At 44.1% G+C, this 22,939-nt stretch overlaps 1 protein-coding gene across 1 annotated transcript in view; it reads left to right on the top strand.

Moving 5' to 3' along the window:
• LRIT3 (leucine rich repeat, Ig-like and transmembrane domains 3) overlaps positions 1-22,531 on the top strand; it is a 32,507-nt gene extending 9,976 nt beyond the window's left edge. The window contains exons 3-4 of the mRNA XM_033935336.1: positions 16,754-17,059; positions 21,450-22,531. Coding sequence (XP_033791227.1) covers positions 16,754-17,059; positions 21,450-22,531 — 1,388 coding nt within the window. The remainder of the gene's footprint in view (positions 1-16,753; positions 17,060-21,449) is intronic.
• The last annotated feature ends 408 nt before the right edge of the window (positions 22,532-22,939 follow it).

The following is a 22,939-nucleotide window of genomic DNA, read 5'->3' as shown; positions in this document are numbered from 1 at the left end:
TATCCTGATTTCTTCTATCTGTGGGCTTTCTTTAGCTAACCTACTTATCTGGGGCTTTCCACTTCTGCAGCTGCCCTTTTCACGGTCCACTTTGCGCTTGCACTCTCTGGGGAGGGGGGGTTGGGTCTGGGCTTGGTGGGGTAGGTGTGTCTGGTAGTTTTGTCTGGGTGGTGGCTGGGTGTTTCTTGGGTGCTTGTTGTGCGGATTGGTGTGTCTGGTGAGCGGTCTGGGTGTTGTTGCTTGTGGGGATTTTTTTCATTATAAAATATGGCTGAGGGTCTAGTCCAGCTTATTATTCTTGTGGGTTCTGGGGTGGGATTTGTTTGCTTGCCCCAAGTTTTGGCCTTTTGTTGTGTATTGCTATGCCTCTCATTGGCAATTTTCTCTTGGGAGAGGCTTGTTCATGCTTGTTGTTGCTGTTACTCTCATTCTGTGTTCTTTTTGATAATGTATAAGTTTCTGTACAGACCATGGTTGCTTGTCTGGACCTTTTGCCATTCTCAATAAAAATACTTTGGAAAAAAAAAAAAAGAAAATTTTCACTGCCTGTTTCTATTCTGACCATTTATTCCATTTCATGGTTATTGCAAAAAAAAAAAAAAAAAAAAAAAAAAAAATTTTACATGAGGGGGGGGGGGTGTCAAAAAATGATGGGCCCCGGGTGCCACATACCCTAGGTACGCCACTGTTCCAGTGTCAGTCCGGACTGAGCATAACAGAATGAAATGCACGCTGCAAGCCAATTGGACAACGTACGTTTAGAAACAGGACGTCCCAATTTATTCGGATCAAAGGACAGAAAGAGTTGGGGAGATGATCTGTGGGGCTTAGTACGGTCTAAATAATAATAATAATAATAATAATAACTTTATTTTTCTATACCGCCATAGTCAGGCGACTTCTAGGCGGTTAACATGGTAAGAAGGCTGGACATTCAGCGAATTACAAGAGGTCTTAATGCAATACAATAATTCTGCATACTATACAATACAATGAGTCTGAATACAGTACAATACAATACAATGAGTCTAAATACAATACAATGAGTCTAAGTACAATACCATTCAATGAGTCTAAATATTTTACAATAAACTAAATGGGAAACTTACGTTCTACGGGTTAGGAATACCTGAATACTTTAGTATTAACATATTAATTGGAGTTCTATGGGTAGAGAGTACCTAATACGTGGAAGGGAACTTCTTAAGAGAAAGAAAGGTGGTTACAGGGGGGAAGTTCTAGAGAGGAAGGGGACTGTTTTAGTCAATGAATTTGGCGTAAAGGGCGGCTTTGATCGATTTTCGGAATGCACTGTACGTCAGATTGGGTTCGTTTATGTAATTTTTCAGTCAAGCTTGCTGTCTGTTCGCTTGGAACTTAAAGGTTCTGTCCAGGAATGATTTATATCTGCAGCCTGTAATTTTTGGGTAAGTAAAGAAGTATTTGTTTCTGGTTGCTCGCGTGGGGTTATGTAGGATGAAGTGAGTTTGCAGGTAAGAAGGTGCTGGTCCCCAGACTTGCCTGAAACAGGTGCACGCAAATTTGAATAATATCCGCGCTTCCATTGGCAGCCAATGCAGCTTTTTATAGTAGGGGCTGATGTGGTCATTTTTTTTCAGTCCGAAAATTAGGCGAACGGCGGTGTTTTGTATTAATCTCAGTTTTTTTATTGTTTTTTGTGGGATGCCCAGGTAGATGATGTTGCAGTAGTCAAGAATGGATAGGATCAGCGCCTGTACCAGCAATCTGAAAAATGTAGGGTCAAAGTATTTTTTTATGGTCCTTAGTTTCCATAGCGTGTAAAAACATTTTTTCACTATCAAGTTCGTGTGGTCAGTCATAGTTAGGTGTGTGTCTAGAGTGATACCGAGTATTTTTATGTTTTTGGATATTAGGTATTCGTGATTGTTTATTTTTATCGAAGTTCTCGTAATTTTGTCATTAGGACTGGCCAGAAAGACTTTTGTTTTCTCTGCGTTTAGTTTCAATTTGAAATTGGTGGTCCATTTATTGATTTCGGTCATTATGTTTGAGAGGTTGTCTACAATTTCATTTGTGATGTCGTCTAGGGGGATTAGAATGGATATTTTGTCTGCATAAATGTAGTGTATTAAGTTTAGTTTTTGTAGGAGGTGACCTAAGGAGGCTATATAGATATTGAACAGGGTGGGCGATAGGGGGGATCCTTGGGGCACGCCTGACGGGTTTTTCCATGGTTTGGAGTAGTTTCCATTGCTGATTACTCGGTAGGATCTGTTTGTTAGGAATTCTTGGAACCATTTCTTTGCCTTACTAGAAATTCCCATTACTTCAAGGCACAGTAGCATGATTTCATGGTCTACCAGGTCGAATGCACTGCTGAGGTCTAATTGTAGAATCAGTGCGCTTTTGCCTTTGCTAAAGAGATCATAGAGGTGGTTCAATAAGGAGGCTAAGACAGTTTCAGAGTTGTATCCTTTCCTGAATCCTGATTGGTGTTCACTAAGGATGTTAAATTTGTCCAGGTAGTTTACTAGTTGAAGGTTGACCAATCCTTCCTGTATCTTTGTGAAAAGGGGAATGCTTGCTTACAGTCCAAAATATGCAGAGCCTGTTCTCCAGAATGAGAGGCACAGGCGGAATAGAAATCACAAATGTAAATGTAAATGTAAGACAGGCAGAACAATGGATTGGTTGAGATGGAATTCAGAGACAACCTTAGGGAGAAACTTTGGATGTGTACGCAGAACCACTTGTTATGATGAAAGACTGTAAAAGGTGGATCCGCAACTAGTGCATGTAGCTCACTGACCCTCCTGGCAGAGGTAAGAGCAATAAGGAAGAGCGCTTTCCAAGTAAGGAACTTGAAAGGAGCTGTAGCCAAAGGTTCAAACGGAGGCTTCATTAAGGCGGAGAGAACCACATTGAGATCCCAGACTACAGGAGGAGGCTTAAGAGGTGGTTTCACATTGACCCCGCATGAATCTGGAAACCAAAGGATGAGCTGAGAGAAGTTTACCATGAACTGGCTCATGAAAAGCAGCAATAGCGCTGAGGTGAACTCTGATGGAAGTAGACTTGAGACCAGAGTCAGACAAAGAAAGAAGATAATCTAACAAGGTCTCCACTGCTAGGGAAGTGGGATCATGATGATGAAGCAAACACCAGGAAGAAAACCGTGTCCACTTTTGATGGTAACATTGCAGAGTGGCCAGTTTCCTGGAGGCATCCAGAATAGAACGAACGGGCTGAGACAGAAGAGGATCAGTTGAATTCAACCCGAGAGATGCCAAGCTGTCAGGTGCAGAGACTGGAGGTTGGGATGCAGAAGGGTCTCCTGATGCTGTGTAAGCAGAGAAGGAAACAGTGGAAGAAGATTAGGCTCCCTGGAACTGAGTTGAAGTAGAAGGGAGAACCAATGTTGCCTGGGCCACCGTGGAGCGATGAGAATCATGGTGGCTTGTTCCCTCTTGAGCTTGAATAAGGTTCATAACATGAGAGGCAGAGGAGGGAAAGCATACAGGAACAGATTGGACCAATCTAGGAGAAATGCATCCGCTGCCAGACGGTGAGGGGAATATAGTCTGGAGCAGAAGAGGGGCAGCTGGTGATTGTGAGGAGCTGCAAAGAGGACTTTAATAGATGGCTCAGAACCTGGTGTCATCAAGAAGGCTTCAGGTACATAGGAGGATGGGGAAATACATGGAAGGACAAGAAGCTATATTGCACTGATGGGTTACATATTACTACAGCAGGAAAAAGAAACCTTGCAGAGAAATTTAGACAATATTTTTCTAGGCATTTAAACTAGAAGGTGGGGGTGCTGTATGTACGAAGGACAATTATAGAGACCACCCCCGGCAAAAGAAAAGATGTGATAGTAGTAAAGGCTGCAACATAAGCAATATCAGCAACTCATTTCTTAGTATTGCAACGGAAAGTGAAACGACACAAAAATCCATACGAAAAAGGAGATTATCGCTGAAAAATAGCTGGAAAGCGATGACCACAAATGCTCGCAGTCTAAGCAACAAAGTTCATGATCTGCAAGCCCTGATATTAGAGGCAGATCTAGATATTGTTGCTATCACAGAGACATGGTTCAGAGAATCACATGGATGGGATGCAAACATACCGGGATATAATCTTTTTAGGAAGGACAGAGATGGTCATAAAGATGGAGGAGTAGCTCTCTATGTAAAGATCAATATCCAAGCAACCGAAATGCAAGGGACCTGGAGAGAGGAAGAAGCGATATGGATTGCTCTGAAAAGAGAAGATGGAACTTCTATCTACGTGGGTGTAGTCTACAGACCTCCGACTCAATCGTAGCAAATTGATAAGGATCTGATTGTGAATATCCAAAAGTTTGGAAGGAAAGAGGAGGTTCTGCTGTTGGGAGATTTCAACCTGTCGGATGCGGACTGGAATGTTCCGTCTGCGGAATCGGAAAGAAGTAGGGAGATTGTGGATGCCTTTCAAGAGGCTCTGCTCAGACAAATGGTGACGGAACCCACAAGGGAAAAAGCGATATTGGATCTGGTCCTCACAAATGGAGAGAGTATCTCTAATGTTCGAGTGGGTGCTCACCTGGGTAGTAGCGATCATCAAACGGTTTGGTTTGATATAACGGCTAAAGTAGAGAGCGGCCGCACGATACTTAAAGTCCTAGATTTCAAACGTACGGACTTTAATGCAATGGGAAAGTACCTGAAGAAAGAGCTGTTAGGATGGGAGGCCATAAGAGAAGTGGAAAGACAGTGGTCTAAGCTGAAAGGAGCGATAAAAATGGCTACAGACCTTTATGTGAAGAAAATCAATAAAAACAAGAGAAAAAGGAAGCCGATATGGTTCTCCAACCTAGTGGCTGAGAAAATAAAGGCGAAAGAGTTGGCGTTCATGAAATATAAAAAAACCCAAGAGGAGAGCAGAAAGGACTACAGGGTGAAACTGAAAGAAGCCAAGAGAGAGATACGTTTGGCGAAGGCACAGGCGGAAGAACAAATGGCTAAAAATGTAAAAAAGGGAGATAAAAATTTTTTCAGATATATTAGTGAAAGGAGGAAGATAAAAAATGGAATTGCTAGGCTAAAAGATGCTGGGAACAAATATGTGGAGAGTGATGAGGAGAAAGCAAATGTGCTAAACAAATACTTCTGTTCTGTGTTCACAGAAGAAAATCCTGGAGAAGGACTGAGATTGTCTGGCAAAGTTACACGAGAAAATGGAGTAGATTCTGCGCCGTTCACGGAGGAGGGTGTTTATGAGCAAATTGAAAAACTGAAGGTGGACAAAGCGATGGGACCAGACGGGATCCATCCCAGGATACTAAGGGAGCTCAGAGAGGTTCTGGCGAGTCCTATTAAAGACTTGTTCAACAAATCTCTGGAGACGGGAGTGATTCCTGGGGATTGGAGGAGAGCGGATGTGGTCCCTATTCATAAAAGTGGTCACAGGGATGAAGCAGGAAACTACAGGCCGGTGAGCCTCACTTCAGTTGTTGGAAAAATAATGGAAGTGTTGCTGAAAGAAAGGATAGTGTATTTCCTTGAATCTAATGGGTTACAGGATCCGAGGCAACATGGCTTTACAAAAGGTAAATCGTGCCAAACGAACCTGATTGAATTTTTTGATTGGGTGACCAGAGAGCTGGATCGAGGACATATGCTAGATGTAATTTACTTGGATTTCAGCAAAGCCTTTGATACAGTTCCTCATAGGAGGCTGTTGAACAAACTTGAAGGGCTGAAGTTAGGACCCAAAGTGGTGAACTGGGTCAGAAACTGGCTGTCGGACAGACGCCAGAGGGTGGTGGTTAATGGAAGTCGCTCGAAGGAAGGAAAGGTGACTAGTGGAGTCCCTCAGGGTTCGGTGCTGGGGCCAATCCTGTTCAATATGTATGTAAGTGACATTGCTGAAGGGTTAGAAGGAAAAGTGTGCCTTTTTGCAGATGATACCAAGATTTGTAACAGAGTAAACACCGAAGAGGGAGTGGAAAATATGAAAAAGGATCTGCAAAAGTTAGAGGAATGGTCTAATGCCTGGCAACTAAAATTCAATGCAAAGAAATGCAGAGTAATGCATTTGGGGATTAATAATAGGAAGGAACCGTATATGCTGGGAGGAGAGAAGCTGATATGCACGGAAGGGGAGAGGGACCTTGGGGTGATAGTGTCCGAAGATCTAAAGGCGAAAAAACAGTGTGACAAGGCAGTGGCTGCTGCCAGAAGGATTCTGGGCTGTATAAAGAGAGGCGTAGTCAGTAGAAGGAAGAAGGTGTTGATGCCCCTGTACAGGTCATTGGTGAGGCCCCACTTGGAGTATTGTGTTCAGTTTTGGAGACCGTATCTGGCGAAAGACGTAAGAAGACTTGAGGCGGTCCAGAGGAGGGCGACGAAAATGATAGGAGGCTTGTGCCAGAAGACGTATGAGGAGAGACTGGAAGCCCTGAATATGTATACCCTAGAGGAAAGGAGAGACAGGGGAGATATGATTCAGACGTTCAAATACTTGAAGGGTATTAACGTAGAACAAAATCTTTTCCAGAGAAAGGAAAATGGTAAAACCAGAGGACATAATTTGAGGTTGAGGGGTGGTAGATTCAGGGGCAATGTTAGGAAATTCTACTTTACGGAGAGGGTGGTGGATGCCTGGAATGCGCTCCCGAGAGAGGTGGTGGAGAGTAAAACTGTGACTGAGTTCAAAGAAGCGTGGGATGAACACAGAAGATTTAGAATCAGAAAATAATATTAAAGATTGAACTAGGCCAGTTACTGGGCAGACTTGTACGGTCTGTGTCTGTGTATGGCCGTTTGGAGGAGGATGGGCAGGGGAGGGCTTCAATGGCTGGGAGGGTGTAGATGGGCTGGAGTAAGTCTTAACAGAGATTTCGGCAGTTGGAACCCAAGCACAGTACCGGGTAAAGCTTTGGATTCTCGCCCAGAAATAGCTAAGAAGATTAAAAAAAAAAATTTAAATTGAATCAGGTTGGGCAGACTGGATGGACCATTCGGGTCTTTATCTGCCGTCATCTACTATGTTACTATGTCTATCTGAGGAGTGCCCCATTGAACGAAGATGGACTGTAGAGTTAAAGGATCGAGAGTCCACTCGTGAAGCTGGTGAATTCGGCTGAGATTGTCCGCTAAGGAATTCTGTTCTCCCTGAATGTAGATAGCTTTCAGGAATAATTGGTGATCTGTGGCCCAAGCCCAAATCTTCTGGGCTTCCTGGCACAAGAGGTGAGAGCCTGTTCCACCCTGCTTGTTGATGTAGTACATCGCAACTTGATTGTCTGTGCACAGTAGTAGGACTTGAGGAAAGAGAAGATGTTGGAAGGCCTTGAGGGCATAAAACATCGCTCTGAGTTCCAGGAAATTGATATGATGCTTCTTTTCTTGGGATGTCCAAAGGCCTTGAGTTTGGAACTCGTTCAAATGAGCTCCCCAGGCATAAGGGGAGGCGTCGGTGGTGATGACAAGTTGATGAGGAGGTAGATGGAATAGAAGACCTCTGGAGAGAGGTGAGGATATCAACCACCATTGTAGAGATTGACGCAGAGATGATGTCACAAATGTGTGTCATGAGCAAGGATCCGTCGCTTGGGACCACTGGGTAGCTAGGGTCCATTGAGGAGTGCGCAGGTGAAGACGTGCGAAGGGTGTGACATGAACTGTCGAGGCCATGTGACCCAAAAGTATCATCATTTGCTTGGCAGGGATGGAACGTTGTGTAAGCACCTGCTGACATAGAGATTGAAGACGGTTGGACGGCAGGAACGCTCTCATGAGGACTGTGTCCAGCACCGCTCCAATGAATTGAAGTCTCTGAGTGGGGATGAGATGAGATTTGGGTAGATTGATCTCGAACCCCAGAAGTTGTAGAAACAGGATGGTTTGGTTGGTGGCCAGGAGCACTGTCTGAGAGGAAGTGGCCTTGATTAACCAGTCGTCCAGGTAAGGAAAGACCTGAAGGTGGTGAGAGCGTAGAAAGGCAACCACCATAATCAGACATTTGGTGAACACTCTTGGAAAGGAGGCAAGACCGAAGGGCAGCACCTTGTATTGGTAATGACAATGATTGATCATGAAGCGGAGGTACTGTTTGGAGGCCAGATTGACCGGTATATGAGCATATGCCTCTTTGAGATCGAGGGAGCATAGCCAGTCGCCCTGATTGAGAAGAGGGTAAAGAGTGGCCAAAGAGAGCATCCTGAATTTCTCTTTGACCAAGCATTTGTTGAGATCGCGAAGATCTAGGATCTGTCTGAGATCTCCTGTTTTTTTTGGGGACCAGAAAATAACGGGAGTAGAATCCCTGCCCCTTTTGATCTAGAGGAACTTCCTCTATGGCGTTCAGAAGGAGGAGGGATTAAACCTCTTGAAGAAGGAGGGAAGACTGAGGAGTGTTCAAAGCAGACTCTCTTGGCAAACTTTGGGTAGTGTGATCAGCCAGGCATTCTCTCTGCCAAGGTCCCAGTTAGGGAAGGGGAAAAAGTTAAAATGAAATCCCGGGGTGGAATCAGGAAGGTACAGGTAGTTCCTGAGACTGACAATATCTCCTTTGACCACCAGATGGAGCCTGAATTGCCTGAGGAAGAATTAGGTGATCTATACCCTAGTCACCACCGGGGGAACCCAAGAGGCCCCTGGAACACTGCTGACTCACCTAGAGTAGGGTGTTGCCCCAGAGTATTTAAACCAGCAGTAGAGAACAGACAGGCAGGCCAGCTAGGGAGAAGGTTTAAACCTTTTTCCCTAGGGAGTCCCCGGGGCCAAGCAGGAGCAATTCCCATGGAGCTGTTAGAAGCTGGCAAGCTGAGGAGCTGCCGGTTCCAGAGGAGGAACAGCCCATGGATTGTGAAGAAAGTCTTGTAGATTGTGCGCCTGGCTTTCCTGAGGCCATGCAGGTGGACTGGGCCTCAACCTGCATACAGTGAGTTTTGATTTTTCACTTGACTGTTTGGGACTATTTTTGTTTTTTGTAAGCTAGGAGTGTGAATTGTGGGGAGAGGTTTTGCTAACACCCAGGGAGGGAATTTTGAAAGCCTGTCTTGAGGCCTTTCTTTGCAAAACCTGTGACACTCTCCTTTCCTGGCAGTGGTCTGAATCTGCCAGAGGCTTTATTGGAACTTTGGGCACTGTGGTTTGATGAACAAGTGCCATGAACTTTATTTTTGTTTATTGAAACTACCTGCTTGGGAGCAGACAGTGATAGTTCTGAGGAGAGCTGAATCCTCAGGTGCAGCTGGGACTAAATTAATACTGAGAGCAAGTTTGGACTTTATTTTGTGCTGTTTATGTTCTTGTTTCTTTTGGCATTTTTGTTTTGCTGCTGTTTGAAGTTCTGACAATTTTTCAGCTGTATTGATGAACTACTTACCTTTATGAAGGAAGGAATAAAATTGAATTATTCTTCTATGAACTACAATTGTTGTAGCATTAATTTGTGGTTCCTGACATTAGTCCAGTCCTGCAGGGTGACTCCATTTCAGGTCACACGCTGGTGTGCTATTTTGAGGTAACCACTTGGAGTGCTGTAGAGCTCTGGTCTGGGCTACAGTGTGGGTTACAGTAGGAAGAGTCTGAAAGTTGAGAGAGTAGCCGTGGCGGATGATGTTGAGGACCCACTGATCCGAGGTGATGATTTCCCAACGGCTGATGTAAAAAGCAAGACGTCCTCCTATGGGTCGTGGAAGATTGGCAGATGGTAGAACACTGGCTATGCCCTGGAGAACCAAGTCAAAAGGGCTGGGTAGACTTTTGTAGTGGAGGAGGAGGCTTCACCTGTTGTTGCTGTGCTGGCCTAGGAGTTTGCCGTTGTTGCTGACGTTGACGCCTAGGTTGTTGGGGAGCCGATGGTAAAGGGCGAGCCACATAACGGCGTTGATAGGCCGATTGTTGTCTGAAAGGCCGGGCAGGTGGAGTCTTCTTCTTGGTTTTTAGAAGAGTATCCCATCGAGTCTCATGGGCGGAGTTTTTGGGTGGTAGAGTCCATGGATTCGCCAAAGAGTTCATCCCCTAGGCATGGAGCATTAGCCAGGCGATCTTGATGGCTGACATCAAGCTCCGACACTCTGAGCCAAGCAAGGCGACGCATGGCTACAGACATGGCCGTTGCTCTGGTGGCAAGTTCAAACGTGTCATAAATTGAATGAACCAGGAACTTACGCAGCTGGAAGAGAGAGGACAAACACTGGTGGAAAGCTGGTCGTTTGCGATCAGGGAGGTATTTCTCAAAGGAAGCCATGGTGGTTATGAGATGCTTGAGGTAAAAAGAAAAATGAAAAGCATAATTACTAGACCTGTTAGCCAGCATGGCATTCTGGTATAACCTCTTACCAAACTTATCCATGGCCTTTCCTTCTCTGCCAGGAGGGACAGAAGCTTACACACTAGCTCCGGCAGACTTTAAGCGTAGATTCCACTAGAAGAGATTCGTGTGGAAGCTGCGGCTTATCAAATCCAGGTATAGGGATCATTTTATACAAGGAGTCTAATTTACGAGGGGCTCCTGGAATGGTTAAAGGAGTCTCCAGATTCTTATAAAAGGTTTCCCTCAAGATATCATGAAGGGGTAATTTGAGAAATTCCTTTGGAGGCTGGTCAAAATCCAGTGCATCAAGGAACGCTTTGGACTTTTTAGACTCAGCCTCCAAAGGAATAGAAAGAGATTCACACATTTCTTTCAGGAAGGAAGTGAAAGATGTAGAATCTGGCTTTGAGGACGGGTCAGGAGCAGAAGGATCCTCATCAGCCGATGAACACTCACCCTCAGAGAGAAAAGGCTCTTCGGAGTCACCCCACAGATCAGGATCCCTAATTTGGGAGCTACGGTCTCGAGACTCCGGTGTGGAGGGTTCCAGGTGTCGGGTTTTGTGTGCCGACTTACCCGACCTCACAGAAACGGTACCAGGAGACGTTAAAGGCTGCAACGGTGCCGAAGTTTGAACAGCCTGGTGTTGAGCTCTCTGTTCCGGTGCCAGGACCGTAATGGAGACCGAGGAAGCAGAATGTACCGGTACCGACAAAGTGGACGCAGATAATAGAGGCTGCTCCACTGTCGGTACCGGTTGCTCAGACCGGACCGGGACTGGAAGGCTCGGTGCCAATAGAGCAGGAAGGAGCTGTTGCAACTGCTCTTTAAGCACCTGTAGGACGGCTGCAATGCGCTCGTCCAGAGAAGGCACCGGTACCGCTTTTTTCTTCTGCGGTACCTGTGGTGCCGCTCGACGCCCCGAGGATGAGGAGCCCGATGTCGAGGAACTCGCCTCAATAGGGGCGGAGCGCTTCCGCGGGCGCCTCGTGGTCGGCAGGACTGGGCTCGCTGCTACCGAGACCAGAGGACGCTCCAGCGGGGAAGGCTTCTTAGCCGGCTTACCTGGGTGCTGTGACGCTGGTGCGGTGTCGACGAAGTGGGTGCCGACTGAGATGGGGCCAATACCGGTGTCGATGCCGCAGGGTCAAACATATCGGCACCGAAAAGCAACCGTTGCTGAATTTGACGGTTTTTTAAAGTACGTTTTTTAATGTGGCACAGTGAGTGCAGGTGGAGGCCTTATGCTCAGGACCCAGGCACTGTAAGCACCAGTTGTGCGGGTCGGTGAGTGAAATGGGCCGTGCACACCGCTGGCACTTTTTAAACCCTGGCTGGGGGGGCATGAAAGTAAAAACGGCTTCTGCCAAATCGAAGGCCGAGGCCTCGATGGTGGCAACAGGCCCCGCCGGGGCGAAACCGAAAGAAATAAAAAAAAGAAAGGAAAATTTTTTTTTTTTTTTAAAGAAAATAAGAAAGAAAAGAAAGGAAATAATATTTCCTCAGAGGTTTTCGCGAGCGGGAAGGCGATACAAAAAAAATATTTCAACAGCCGTTGAAAGGAACGCGTCTTCTTAGCTCCGCGGAAACTAAGAAATTGGGGACCGCGTGCCTCCGTCGGGCGGGAAGGCACTCGCACGGTGCGGCCTGCTAGAACTTTCCAAGTTCTTAGAGTGCAATCACTCTAAAATTGTCCGTACCGGGGCTCCGTCGGTGCCGTCACCCATCAGTCAAGAATATGCTGCCTGCTTGTCCTGGGATAATAGGAAACTCAGAATTAAAAATCTGAATTTAAGAGGGGGACTGGTTAACATGTTGCTTGAAAGCCCAACCAAAAAAGAAAACAGGCAAATTAGTAATGAACGGAAGCGTTCCAGTCCTGATGAAATTAAGGTTCTTGTCGACAGTGTTGTGCTGGCCATTAAGATGAATATCTCAATGCTCTCTGTTCAAGATATCAATGAGCACATGGCGAAGTATGTTAGTATACCTGAGGCTCCCGGGCCTATTCTGATTGGCCCAGGCGCCTCAGGTCCCACCTGTGGAAGGGGTTTCTTCCGCCTGGGCCAATCCTGCCCCATTCTGGACCCAGCTAGCCTGCCGGACGGGCGGGCTTGGCAGCCGTCCGTCTGGCCAACGTACAGGTACGGGGAAGGGGTGGGGGTGTCGTGGAGTAGGCCGGGGGGTCCGATCAGGGGTTCTGGGGGCGGTCGTTGGGGGGAGGGGGGTTGTGTCGAGGGCAGGAGGGCCTGGGATCCCTCCTGCCCGTATTGTAGTTGGGGGTGGGGGGGTCGCTGGGGCCAGGGGGGCTTGGGCTCCCTCCTGGCCTGCTCGTACTCGGTGGGGTAAGATCGCCAGGGCAAGAGGGCTTGGGCTCCCTCTTGCCCCGATGTTGTATGTGTGTGGGGGGTGATGCATCGCGGCAGGAGATGCCTCATCTCCCCTACCACGATGCCATCACTCCTCTACCCGAGCTGCCGCGACCCGCGGCAGGAGAGATAGGGCATCTCTCCTGCCGAGGGTCGCGGCAGTTCAGGTAGAGGAGTGATGGCATCGTGGTAGGGGAGATGAGGCATCTCTCCTGCCGCGATGCTTGAGGTTGGTAGGTTGCCAGGCCGCTGAACTGATGGCACCAGCGGCCATCAGCTCAGCGGCCCCTTTTTCGGCACTTAGACCTGGTTTGACTTCGTCCAAGTCAAAAAGGTCTAAGTGCCGACTAGGCAACCTGTAAATGTTTTGGTTATACCTGTTGTACGCCTAGGTGTAGGTCGGCCCACCTCCCGCCCACTGCCCACCCTTTCCCCTCCTCTAAACACACCTCTTCTCTCTGTGCGTCTAGAGGCAGGGGAAAGGCCTAAGCTGTTTTTAGATACATCTAAAAACCAGCTTTGGTTATGGGTACTTGGATGATCAGGCTTTTTGATCGTCCAAGTAGCCATTTAGGACACTTTTTAGACGTTTTGGTTTTTTTGATTATGAACCCCTTTGCACTTAAAGCAATTATTCAAAATTATGATCCCCTGTTAAAATTTTTGAAGACAAAGATAATGATCTTATTGCAAAGTACTGCTATAAGAAGCTGAACAGTGAACAATTTCATATTACACTTGAAGTTTTGAATGATGTCTTATCAGAAGTGGCTTCCTTAACCATGGCATTTCAAAAACGTGGTTTGACACCATTGGAAGCTTATCTTGCACAGGGTAAATTGAGCAAACTTCGAATGCAATACTTAGGTGACAAGGTTAAGTGGAGTGATAAAGTCAACAGTCTTCTTGACAACAGGATGAGGTCTGGAGAAAAAGTTTCAGTGGATACTAATTCTATATTAACCTTCATCAACATCCTATGTTTGCATCTGGGTGAAAGATTTCCTGAAAATGAAGTTGAGGAATGGTCTGCTTTTGACTGTACAGCAATATCACAATGCGACTTTGACTTCGGAAATGGACGTATCATATCTCTTTGTTTAAAGTATAAACAATTTCTTCCGGAGGAAAATGTTATTATTCAGCAATACAATGACTTTAAATTCCTTGTTGCAGAAAAAATCAAAAGCAATCTGATAAACAGCTTTCCAGATATGACGAAATTTGCATTTCAGATTGATCAATTTGCAGATTTAGCAAAATTGATGGACATTGGTGCCGATTGTGAGCGTGGTTTTAGTCTAATGAACAATTTGAAGACTAAACAAAGGAATCGTTTACATTTAGAGCATTTGGAAATGCTGATGCGTGTGAAGAGTCACCTTCAAGATGGAGGCTCAACAGATCTTGACAGAATTTATTCGGACTGGATAAATATGAAAGATTGCAGGGAAAAACTTTGAAAACTAAATTGCTGTTATTTTCTAAATTTTAAGTATAAAGTACAATGATACCTTGTTTATAGGTAGCGCTCAATGAAACATAATTTATGTTTATTGAAATGAGACTTTGTTACATAAAGTGTAACTAACATAAAGTGCAACTAAAATTACATTGTGTTTTCGTTAATTCAGACTAAACTCAAAGACTTGCCCATAAATGCTCATAACTGAACTCCTAGCCCTCTGCCAATCATTTTTATAGCGCACCCAAATTTAGTTTTTCTTTAAAATGCACACAGATTAAATTTTTTGCGCACACAGCCTATGAAAAATTAGAGGGAACATTGGTCACAACCTTCCATTGCCCCAGATACAAAATAAGTGCCTGTATATTGATTGTAACCAGAGAAAGATGGTATATCAAATCCCATCCCCCTTCCCTTCCCTAAAGGACTGATAATCTCCCACCCCCAGATCCAACATCTTTTATTTTCTCTTCCTTTCCTCCCTCTCCTCTTAGTCTCTCTTGTTGATTTTTTTTCTGTACCCATTATCTCGTTCTCTTTTCCCTTCCTCCTTCCCCATTAGTAGCAACACAAACTTGGTGATGACCAGCCCCAAGCTCTTCTCATGACTGCTGAATCTCACCACCTCAGCCATAGCTTCCATTCTTGGTCCCTCCAGTTCTGCTTGTGGGTCTGTAGTTCACTCCCTTCCCACCACATGGAGTTTAGCATCTGCCCCCTCTTAATCCCCCCTGCCTGCCTAACTTAAAGTGGTCATCTTATGGTCTGCAGCAGTAGCAGCATTGCACATATGCTGCCTGCAATTTGCTCCAAAGCTTTCCCTCTGGCCTGTCCCACCTCCTCCAACAAATATTTTATATTTCACAAATAGTGGTATAAATACTAGAAATCTAAGAAACATTCAATCTTCCACTATATAACAAAAGAATGATACCAAAATGCCAGAATATCAGAACAAGGTCTAGTAATGGTGGAAAAAAGCCTCATACATGGAGTATAGCACCATCTGGTGCCAGTATACAGTATTCATCTTACTCCCATTTTAATCACAGGCAAAAAACCACCAAACTACCTTTTAATCTATCTTTTCTTTTCTTTTCTCTTCTTATTTTTATAATCTTTTTTCTATAATCATCCAGTGCAAAAAATTTCCTTAAATATAATATTCACTCGATAATATATATAAGATGGAACGTACATCAGGGATATTATAAGAAGTTTCTGATGATTTGGGAGCCATTGACAAAATTTTTAAAAGAGTGATTCAAGTTTCAAGTTTAATAATTGTTTTGATTAATCGCTTAATCATATTTCAAAGCGATGAACAAATTAAAATTACAATTTATGGGAAACAATACATAATGACATTTGAAATTAAAAATTTAACATTACAAACTTATATACACAAGGAAGGGGGGGAGATGAAATACAAAATCAATATAGAAAAGTAAAACAAAAAGGGAAAGATACAAAATGAGCAACAGAAAGACAATATAATATAGTACAATAAAATAATCTGAGCTGCGGAGAGTTTTGTTAATTATCAAAAGCATCTTTAAAGAGAAATGTTTTTAAATTACTTTTGAATTTCTCAAGATTCTGCTCTTCCCTTAAATAAATTGGAAGGGTGTTCCACAGCTGAGGTGCAGTAATGGAGAAAATGAATTGTCGTCTTGTATTGATAACCTTAAGGGATGGAATAGTTAGTAAGTTCTGTTCGTTGGATCTCAAGAGTTCTGTTTGGAGAATATGGAATTAATAGTTTATAAATAAATGCTGGGGTCATAAACGTCCAGGGTGGGAGGGCGGGTTGGAATGTATTATTCAATTCTCAATCTGAGTGTAGTTCTTAGATATAATTATGGGGGGGATGATAATCTTTTTGTCATAGATTATAATTGTAATTGTATTTAAGTGATTTTATAGAATTATATGATTGTATTTTATTTTGCACTTATTTATGGCTTTAAAATGAATAAAGAAATAATAAAAAAAAAAACTATTACAGTTTCAATAGTAGCCAGATTGGTAACATTCAAAACAAGGAGAAACACTGTCCATTGTGCAACAGCAAAAATATTATTCAAAAAAGTTTGTTAGTTAATTATCTTATATGCTGCATTTGTTACACAAACTGTCAGCTGTTTCTCCTTACGCCAACGTGGCCAGCGTTTCGCGGTATTGTATTACAGAACACTGCTGCTTCAGGGCTTATTGTCATAGATCGGCATACTTCACTGCAAACTTAGTCATATTTTTCAAACTCCAGAGTTTCCCCCCATTTTAAGTTAAACGGGCCCTCCTGTGTTGCTATCTATACATACAAGTGGAGTACTTTCTAAAATTACTGCTTTAAGGAGGGAAATTCATCAATGAGCTCTCTCCATGTTAGTGCACACTAACTACATTAGTGTGCTAACGATTAGCATGCTGATTATATTCCTATGGGCATCTTTAATGTTTAACATGCGTTAATGTGGTAGCGTCCATTGATGAATTCCCCCCTCTATGTACTGAGTTACACACATTAATCCATTTTTATTAGTTTGCATGATAACTAGGGCTTCTAAAATTCACTTCTAACTTTACAGGATACTAATTGGGTATAATTTTTCCATTTCAGGAGTGCAAGATAATCCATGGTTCTGCGACTGTCGGATTTCAAAGCTAATTGAGCTTGCCAAGATAGAAAATCCATCAGTTGTGCTCCTGGACTCCCTGGTAGCCTGTAGCGGGCCAGAGATTTTGGCAGGTATCTTTTTTCAAAGAGCTGAGCTGGAACAGTGTTTAAAACCATCAGTGATGACTTCTGCAACCAGAATTACATCACCCTTAGGAAGCAATGTTTTACTGCGTTGCGATTCTACTGGATACCCAACTCCACAACTACTCTGGACCAGGGGAGACAATACAGCTGTGAACTACACAGGTATCTCAATTTATATGCTATAATTATAGAGATGGAAAGCATCTTAGGTAATAGCTAAGTATTAGTAGGTGTTAGTGTAATAATAATAATAATAACAACATTATTTTTGTATACCGCAAATACCACAAGCAGTTCAGAGCGATGTTACTGAAAATATTTTCAAATTACATTGGTAAGTCATGAGAGGTTAGGTATATCCAGAAGAATATCAGGGATACAACAAGTATTTCAGAGGTACAACAAGGCAGGAAGGAGTCAGAGAAATTTATCAAAGAAATAGGTTTTAATTGATTTCCTAAAGGATTGGTAGGAGGGTGTATTTGAAATGAGGGTGGTTAGGCATTTATTCCATTTGCCTGTCAAGGAATCTCTTATAGATACAGCCCTTCAGGGAGAGGAAGGCAAACAGATAGGCATTGCATGTGCGAGTGGTGCTTGGAAATACAAAGTGGTGTGACATGTAGATTGGGGATAAGCCTGTTATGGTTTTGAAGCAAAGGCAGGCAAACTTGAAGATGACCCTTGCCTCCATCAGCAACCAATGAAGTTTTCTGTAGAACGGGCTTACATGATCTGACTTTCTGAGACCATAAATGAGAAGGACAGCAGTGTTCTGGATGATTCTCAGGCGTTTGATGGTCTTCTTAGAGGATCCCAGGTAAATGATATTACAGTAATCTAAGGTGCTTAAGATTAAAGACTGAACCAGCAAGCGAAAGGAGAGGAAGTCGAAATAGTGTTTGATGGTACAGAGTTTCCAGAGGGTGCTAAAGCATTTTTTAACCTGAGCATTGGTATGGTCTTCAAAAGTCAGGCATCGGTCCAGGATTGATTGGGTAAATTAGTCTGTTTAATTTCAAAGAGGTATTCATTAGCTTGTGGTTAGGGCTTGCCAGGAAGAGCTTGGTTTTTTCAGGGTTCAATTTTAGTTTGAATTGTGTGGTCCATTGCTCTACCTTACTGAGAACAGATGAGGTGAATTGTTCAGTTTCTTGTGTCAGTGAGATTATGGGGATGATAATTATAATGTTATCTGCATATATGAATGATTTCAGTTTTAAGTCAGATAGCATGTGTCCCAATGATGCCATGTAGACGTTGAATAGAGAAGGAGAGAGAGGGGAGCCCTGTGGAACTCCGCTGGGATTGCACCATGATTGGGAGAAGGTTCCATTGCTATGGACCTTGTAGGTGTGGTTTTTTAAAAAAACCTGTGAACCAGGTTAGTACTTGTCCAGAAATGCCAATAGAATCGAGGCATCTGAACAGAATGTCATGGTCGACAAGGTCAAAGGCACTGCTTAAGTCAAACTGGAGCATCAATGCACTTTCTCCCAGAGAAAACAGATTGAAGAGGTGATCAGTCAGTGACGCTAAGACGGTTTCCATACTGTAGTTTGTGCAAAATCCTGACAGAGTCGTATAGAATGTTGAACTTCTCTAACTCAATTTATCAAACATATGCAGTTAATATTTTACAACAAATTCAGTACAGTGTAGGTTTTACCATCCAGCCAACCTTATTTCTTCTTCAATCATTCCAAATCAATGTATCAGGTGGTATCAACCAATTCCCCTGACATGAAACATTAACTTTGCTAGGGACCATCTGTTATCATTCTGTTATCCAACTCCTTAAACAGCAACTACGTCACTCAGAACATCAGTGGCAGAAATATCACTTTCCTTGCTATCTGTCCTTATTTAAGTCATCTGCTAATCACTATAAAAAGTCCATTCAATCAGCTATAAGAAGTTATTTTCCTCTCTACTCAAGAAGGACCCTAATCCTCTCATTTATTTAAAATTCTGCAACAGGTCACTAACTCTTCACAGGTTCAATGGTCAATATGATACATGCAAATGACTTCGCAGATGCTTTTCAAAAGAATGTTTCAGATGTTCAGTTTTCTCTTGCTTGTTCTCCCTTCCCCCCCCCCATCATAGGGTTAGATGTGATCGTTCATTCTTCAATTCTGGTATGCAAATGAAGTCAATATTAAAATGATCCATCCGATTGATGGCCTAACATTGCATGCCAGAATCGGATTGGTAATACTGACCCCAAAAAATATCTGGCCCATTAAAAAAAAGTCAAGGCCCCCCCCTCAACCAAAAAATTGGCAGGAGGGATGCACAAGGAGGAGCCAAAGATCCTGACTGGCTCAGACACCCAAGGCCTCGCCCCTGGAGGAGTAGCCAGCTGCTTCATCTGCCTCAGAATCCTGAGATTGAGAGTTCAATTCCTACTGCAGCTCCCTTTGACTCTGGGCAGGTCACTTGACACAGTCATTAACCCAGGTCCAAATTAAGTACCTGTCTAAAATATGTAAACTGCTTTGATTGTAACCACACAGAAAAAGCAGTAAATCTTTAGGCAATCAGGGCCTTAGGCACCTCCCTGCACATCCTAGAATGCACCGGGAAGTGGAAGACCCACCATTTTGGAGTGGCGGGCCTGTGAGAAGGAAGGAATGGGCATCCCTCCTGCTGTCATCCTAATGTAGAGGTACGAGGAGGTTCAGGGTGGGTATCCAGTGGCAGGAGGGAGTGGGCATCCCTCCTGCTGATTTTTGGTAAAGTGAGTAGGTAAAGGGGAAGGGAGGGAAGAGATCGGTTTGAGGTGAAACCACACCATGTTGTGGTCACTGGAGGCCAACAGAAATCCATGCAGAACTTACACCCTAAATGGTGAGACCTTAGCAAGAACTACAGCAGAACGGGACTTGGGAGTAATCATTAGCGAAGACATGAAGTCTGCCAATCAAGTGGAGAAAGCTTCATCCAAGGCTAGACAAATAATGGGTTGTATCCGAAGACCGAAGTTATAATGCTGTTGTACAGATCCATGGTGAGACCTCATCTGGAATATTGTATACAATTCTGGAGACCGCATTATCAAAAAGATGTGCAGAGAATGGAGTTGGTTCAGCGAATGGCCACCAGGATGGTCTCAGGACTCAAGGATCTCCCGTATAAGGAAAGGCTGGGTAAGTTGCAGCTATACTCACTCGAGGGGCGTAGAGAGAGGGGAGACATGATTGAGACATTCAAATATGTCACAGGCCGTATTGAGGTAGAAGAGGATATCTTTTTTCTTAAAGAACCTACGACGACAAGAGGACATCCGTTGAAACTCTGGGGTGGGAGATTTCATAGTGACACCAGGAAGTACTTCACCAAAAGGGTGGTTGATTATTGGAATAGTCTTCCACTGCAGGTAATTCAGGCCAGAAGCATGCTGGACTTTAAGAGAAAATGGGATAAGCATGTGGGATCACTTCAGGGAAGAATTACAGTGGGCAGACTTGTTGGGCCGTGACCCTTTTCTGCCGTCATCTTCTATGTTTCTATGAGGAGAAGAAGAAAGATGAGGCAGGGTAAATTGGTGGGGATGAGTTGCATTTGGGGTTGGGAAGGGAGACTGGTGGGAAATCCAGTGCTTCTTTAGTTATTCTTTTCGCTGTGGGTCCTTCCAGTGTGTGCACTACCTGCTATGCTCTACTCTTAAGTACAGCCTGTGACCCTGCCATACTTTGTTTTCCTTTTTACAGACACGGTAATGTGTGTTGAGTTGAGCACCCTCAATCATTTTGAAAAGTTGGCTCCTATGAGTATAGGGGATTCCTTTTTATTAAACTAATCTGTTGCTTTTCTAACTAATGCTGAATTTTACAAAGCCGCAGTAGAGGTTTCTACCGGAGGCCAGTGAGGCAAATGCTCCAACGCTCATAGAATTCCTATGAGCATCGGAGCATTTACCTTGCCAGCCCGTGGAAGAAACCTCTACTGCGGCTTTGTAAAAGGAGCCCTAATTTGGGGGGCATATGCGCGTTACTTCTTCTATCAGGCTACATCAAATTGTTTTGCATTAACTTAATGAAGGAAGCATAGTTATAATCAAATAACCACACGTGTATTGTTGGACCAATAGAAAAGGGATCACATACAAATAATCTGCTGACGGAGGGTTACTAGATTTTACTTTAGTAAAATCCGAACCCCTAGACCTGCCCCCAGATCTGCCCAGTTCCACGCATCCCCGCCCCGTTACATCCCTCCAGTCCCGTCCCCAATCCTGCCCTAGCCCTGCTCCCATCGGGCAGGGGGGGTATCCGCGCATGAGCAGATGCAATGCGATGACATCACGCGCACATGATATCATTGCGTGGCATCTGTGCATGTGCAGATGCCCTCCTGCCCAATGTGATTTTGAAAAGCTGTCCAGATCCCCAGACATGTCCGGGGAAATCTGGACATCTGGTAATCCTATGCTGGCACTTATTTCAGTGTGTTAAATGGATCAACAGGGAAAACTCATTAATTTTTTTGTAACTGTAATTTAAACTTTATAGACTGCCTTTAATATATACTTGCCTCTTTCTCTCAGTTATTCAAGATACTCCTGCTGATGGTGTCAGATGGTCCGTCTTAAGTTTGTCTGGGATTTCCTACAAGGATTCTGGGGATTATAGATGCAAGGCCAAAAACTTAGCAGGGATGTCAGAAGCCTCAATAACCGTCAGTGTGGTTGGTATTATTACCACTACAGTATCACCACAAGAATCTGGAATGAGGTTTGGAACACAGCAAATGACTCCTCGGGTGATGACAGTGGAAGAATCTGCAACAGTACCAACCATATCACACCCAGTACCACTATCAGTAACATCAGTAGCAATTACAACAGGAGTTCTATCTGAAACACTAACTGCTGTGATAAATGCAGAGACAAAGCCATCAAAAGTGCCTTTAGAGGGAAATCAGAATGTCAAGCCACAAATGTCAGCTGCAAACAAAAAGACACAAGTAGACATGAGCAAAAAGGAAGTAGATGCCTCCCTAAATTCTACAAGATTGAGTGGGCAGACCACTAGCATTAGAAATTTAAAAGTTGTTAGTGAAACAGAGGAAAGAGTCACTTTGGCTTGGAAGATCTTGAATGCCAACAGGAATTCTGCCCTAGCAGTGCTGTACTCCAAGTTTGGGGACAAAGACATGCTACCACTCAGCACAGATCCCAGCAAAAGCCGAATCACAATTGATGGCCTGCAACCTGGTACAAAATACATAGCATGCGTCTGTCCTAAAGGAACTCCACCCAAGAAAAAACAATGTATTGTATTCTCCACAGATGGTGTAAGCATGGAAAGCAGCTCCCAGGTTTCTATTCTGTTTGTACTTAGTGCTGCAGCCTGTGTGATCCTTACTCCTTTGGTTTTCATCTTACTGTATAAGGTAGTAAAGTTGCAATGCAAGCCACATGCTCCCAGGGAAGATGAACTGTTAAAAGAGACTTATGTTAAGTTTGAGACTCTCTCCCTTCGACCACGCTCTGTTGATACTGGAGGAGAGCTCTGGACACGGAGAGAAACCACCGACTCTGAAAGACTTTTGCTTTGCTCATGGTCAAGTGCAGACTCTCAGTTCACCTGCAAAACTGAGAGTTCAAAGCCTGAGTACTTCTGCTAGTACCTTACTGTTGGCTCTAATTGAAGTAAAGTATGATTGTGAATAATAAATCCAGTGGCGTGTTAATGGGGGGATGGGCGGACCAACCTGGGCGCCATCTTGGTGGGGGTGCCGGCATCTATTTGCTCCCCTATGCCTCACTTGCACCCTTCCCTCCCTTCCCCCATACCTCTTTATATCTTTGCCAGTGTGAACAACTTCTCTGGCCTGCTGCTCATGCTGGCATGGCTCCTCTTAAATCATTTCCAGGTTGCAGGGCCAGGAAGTGACATCAGAGGGAAAACCAACGCCGTCACGAACAGCAGCCTGGAGAAGCTGCTCGCACTGGCAAAGATTTAAAGAGGTACAGGAGTAAGGGAAGGTGCGAGTGTGGTGTGGGGGTGGGGGTGGGGGAAAAAGTGGGAGGGG

This window comes from Geotrypetes seraphini, chromosome 1, assembly GCF_902459505.1.
Source record: "Geotrypetes seraphini chromosome 1, aGeoSer1.1, whole genome shotgun sequence".
In the NCBI taxonomy this organism is placed as follows: Eukaryota; Metazoa; Chordata; class Amphibia; order Gymnophiona; family Dermophiidae; genus Geotrypetes; species Geotrypetes seraphini.
This window is presented reverse-complemented; position numbering and strand designations above follow the sequence as displayed.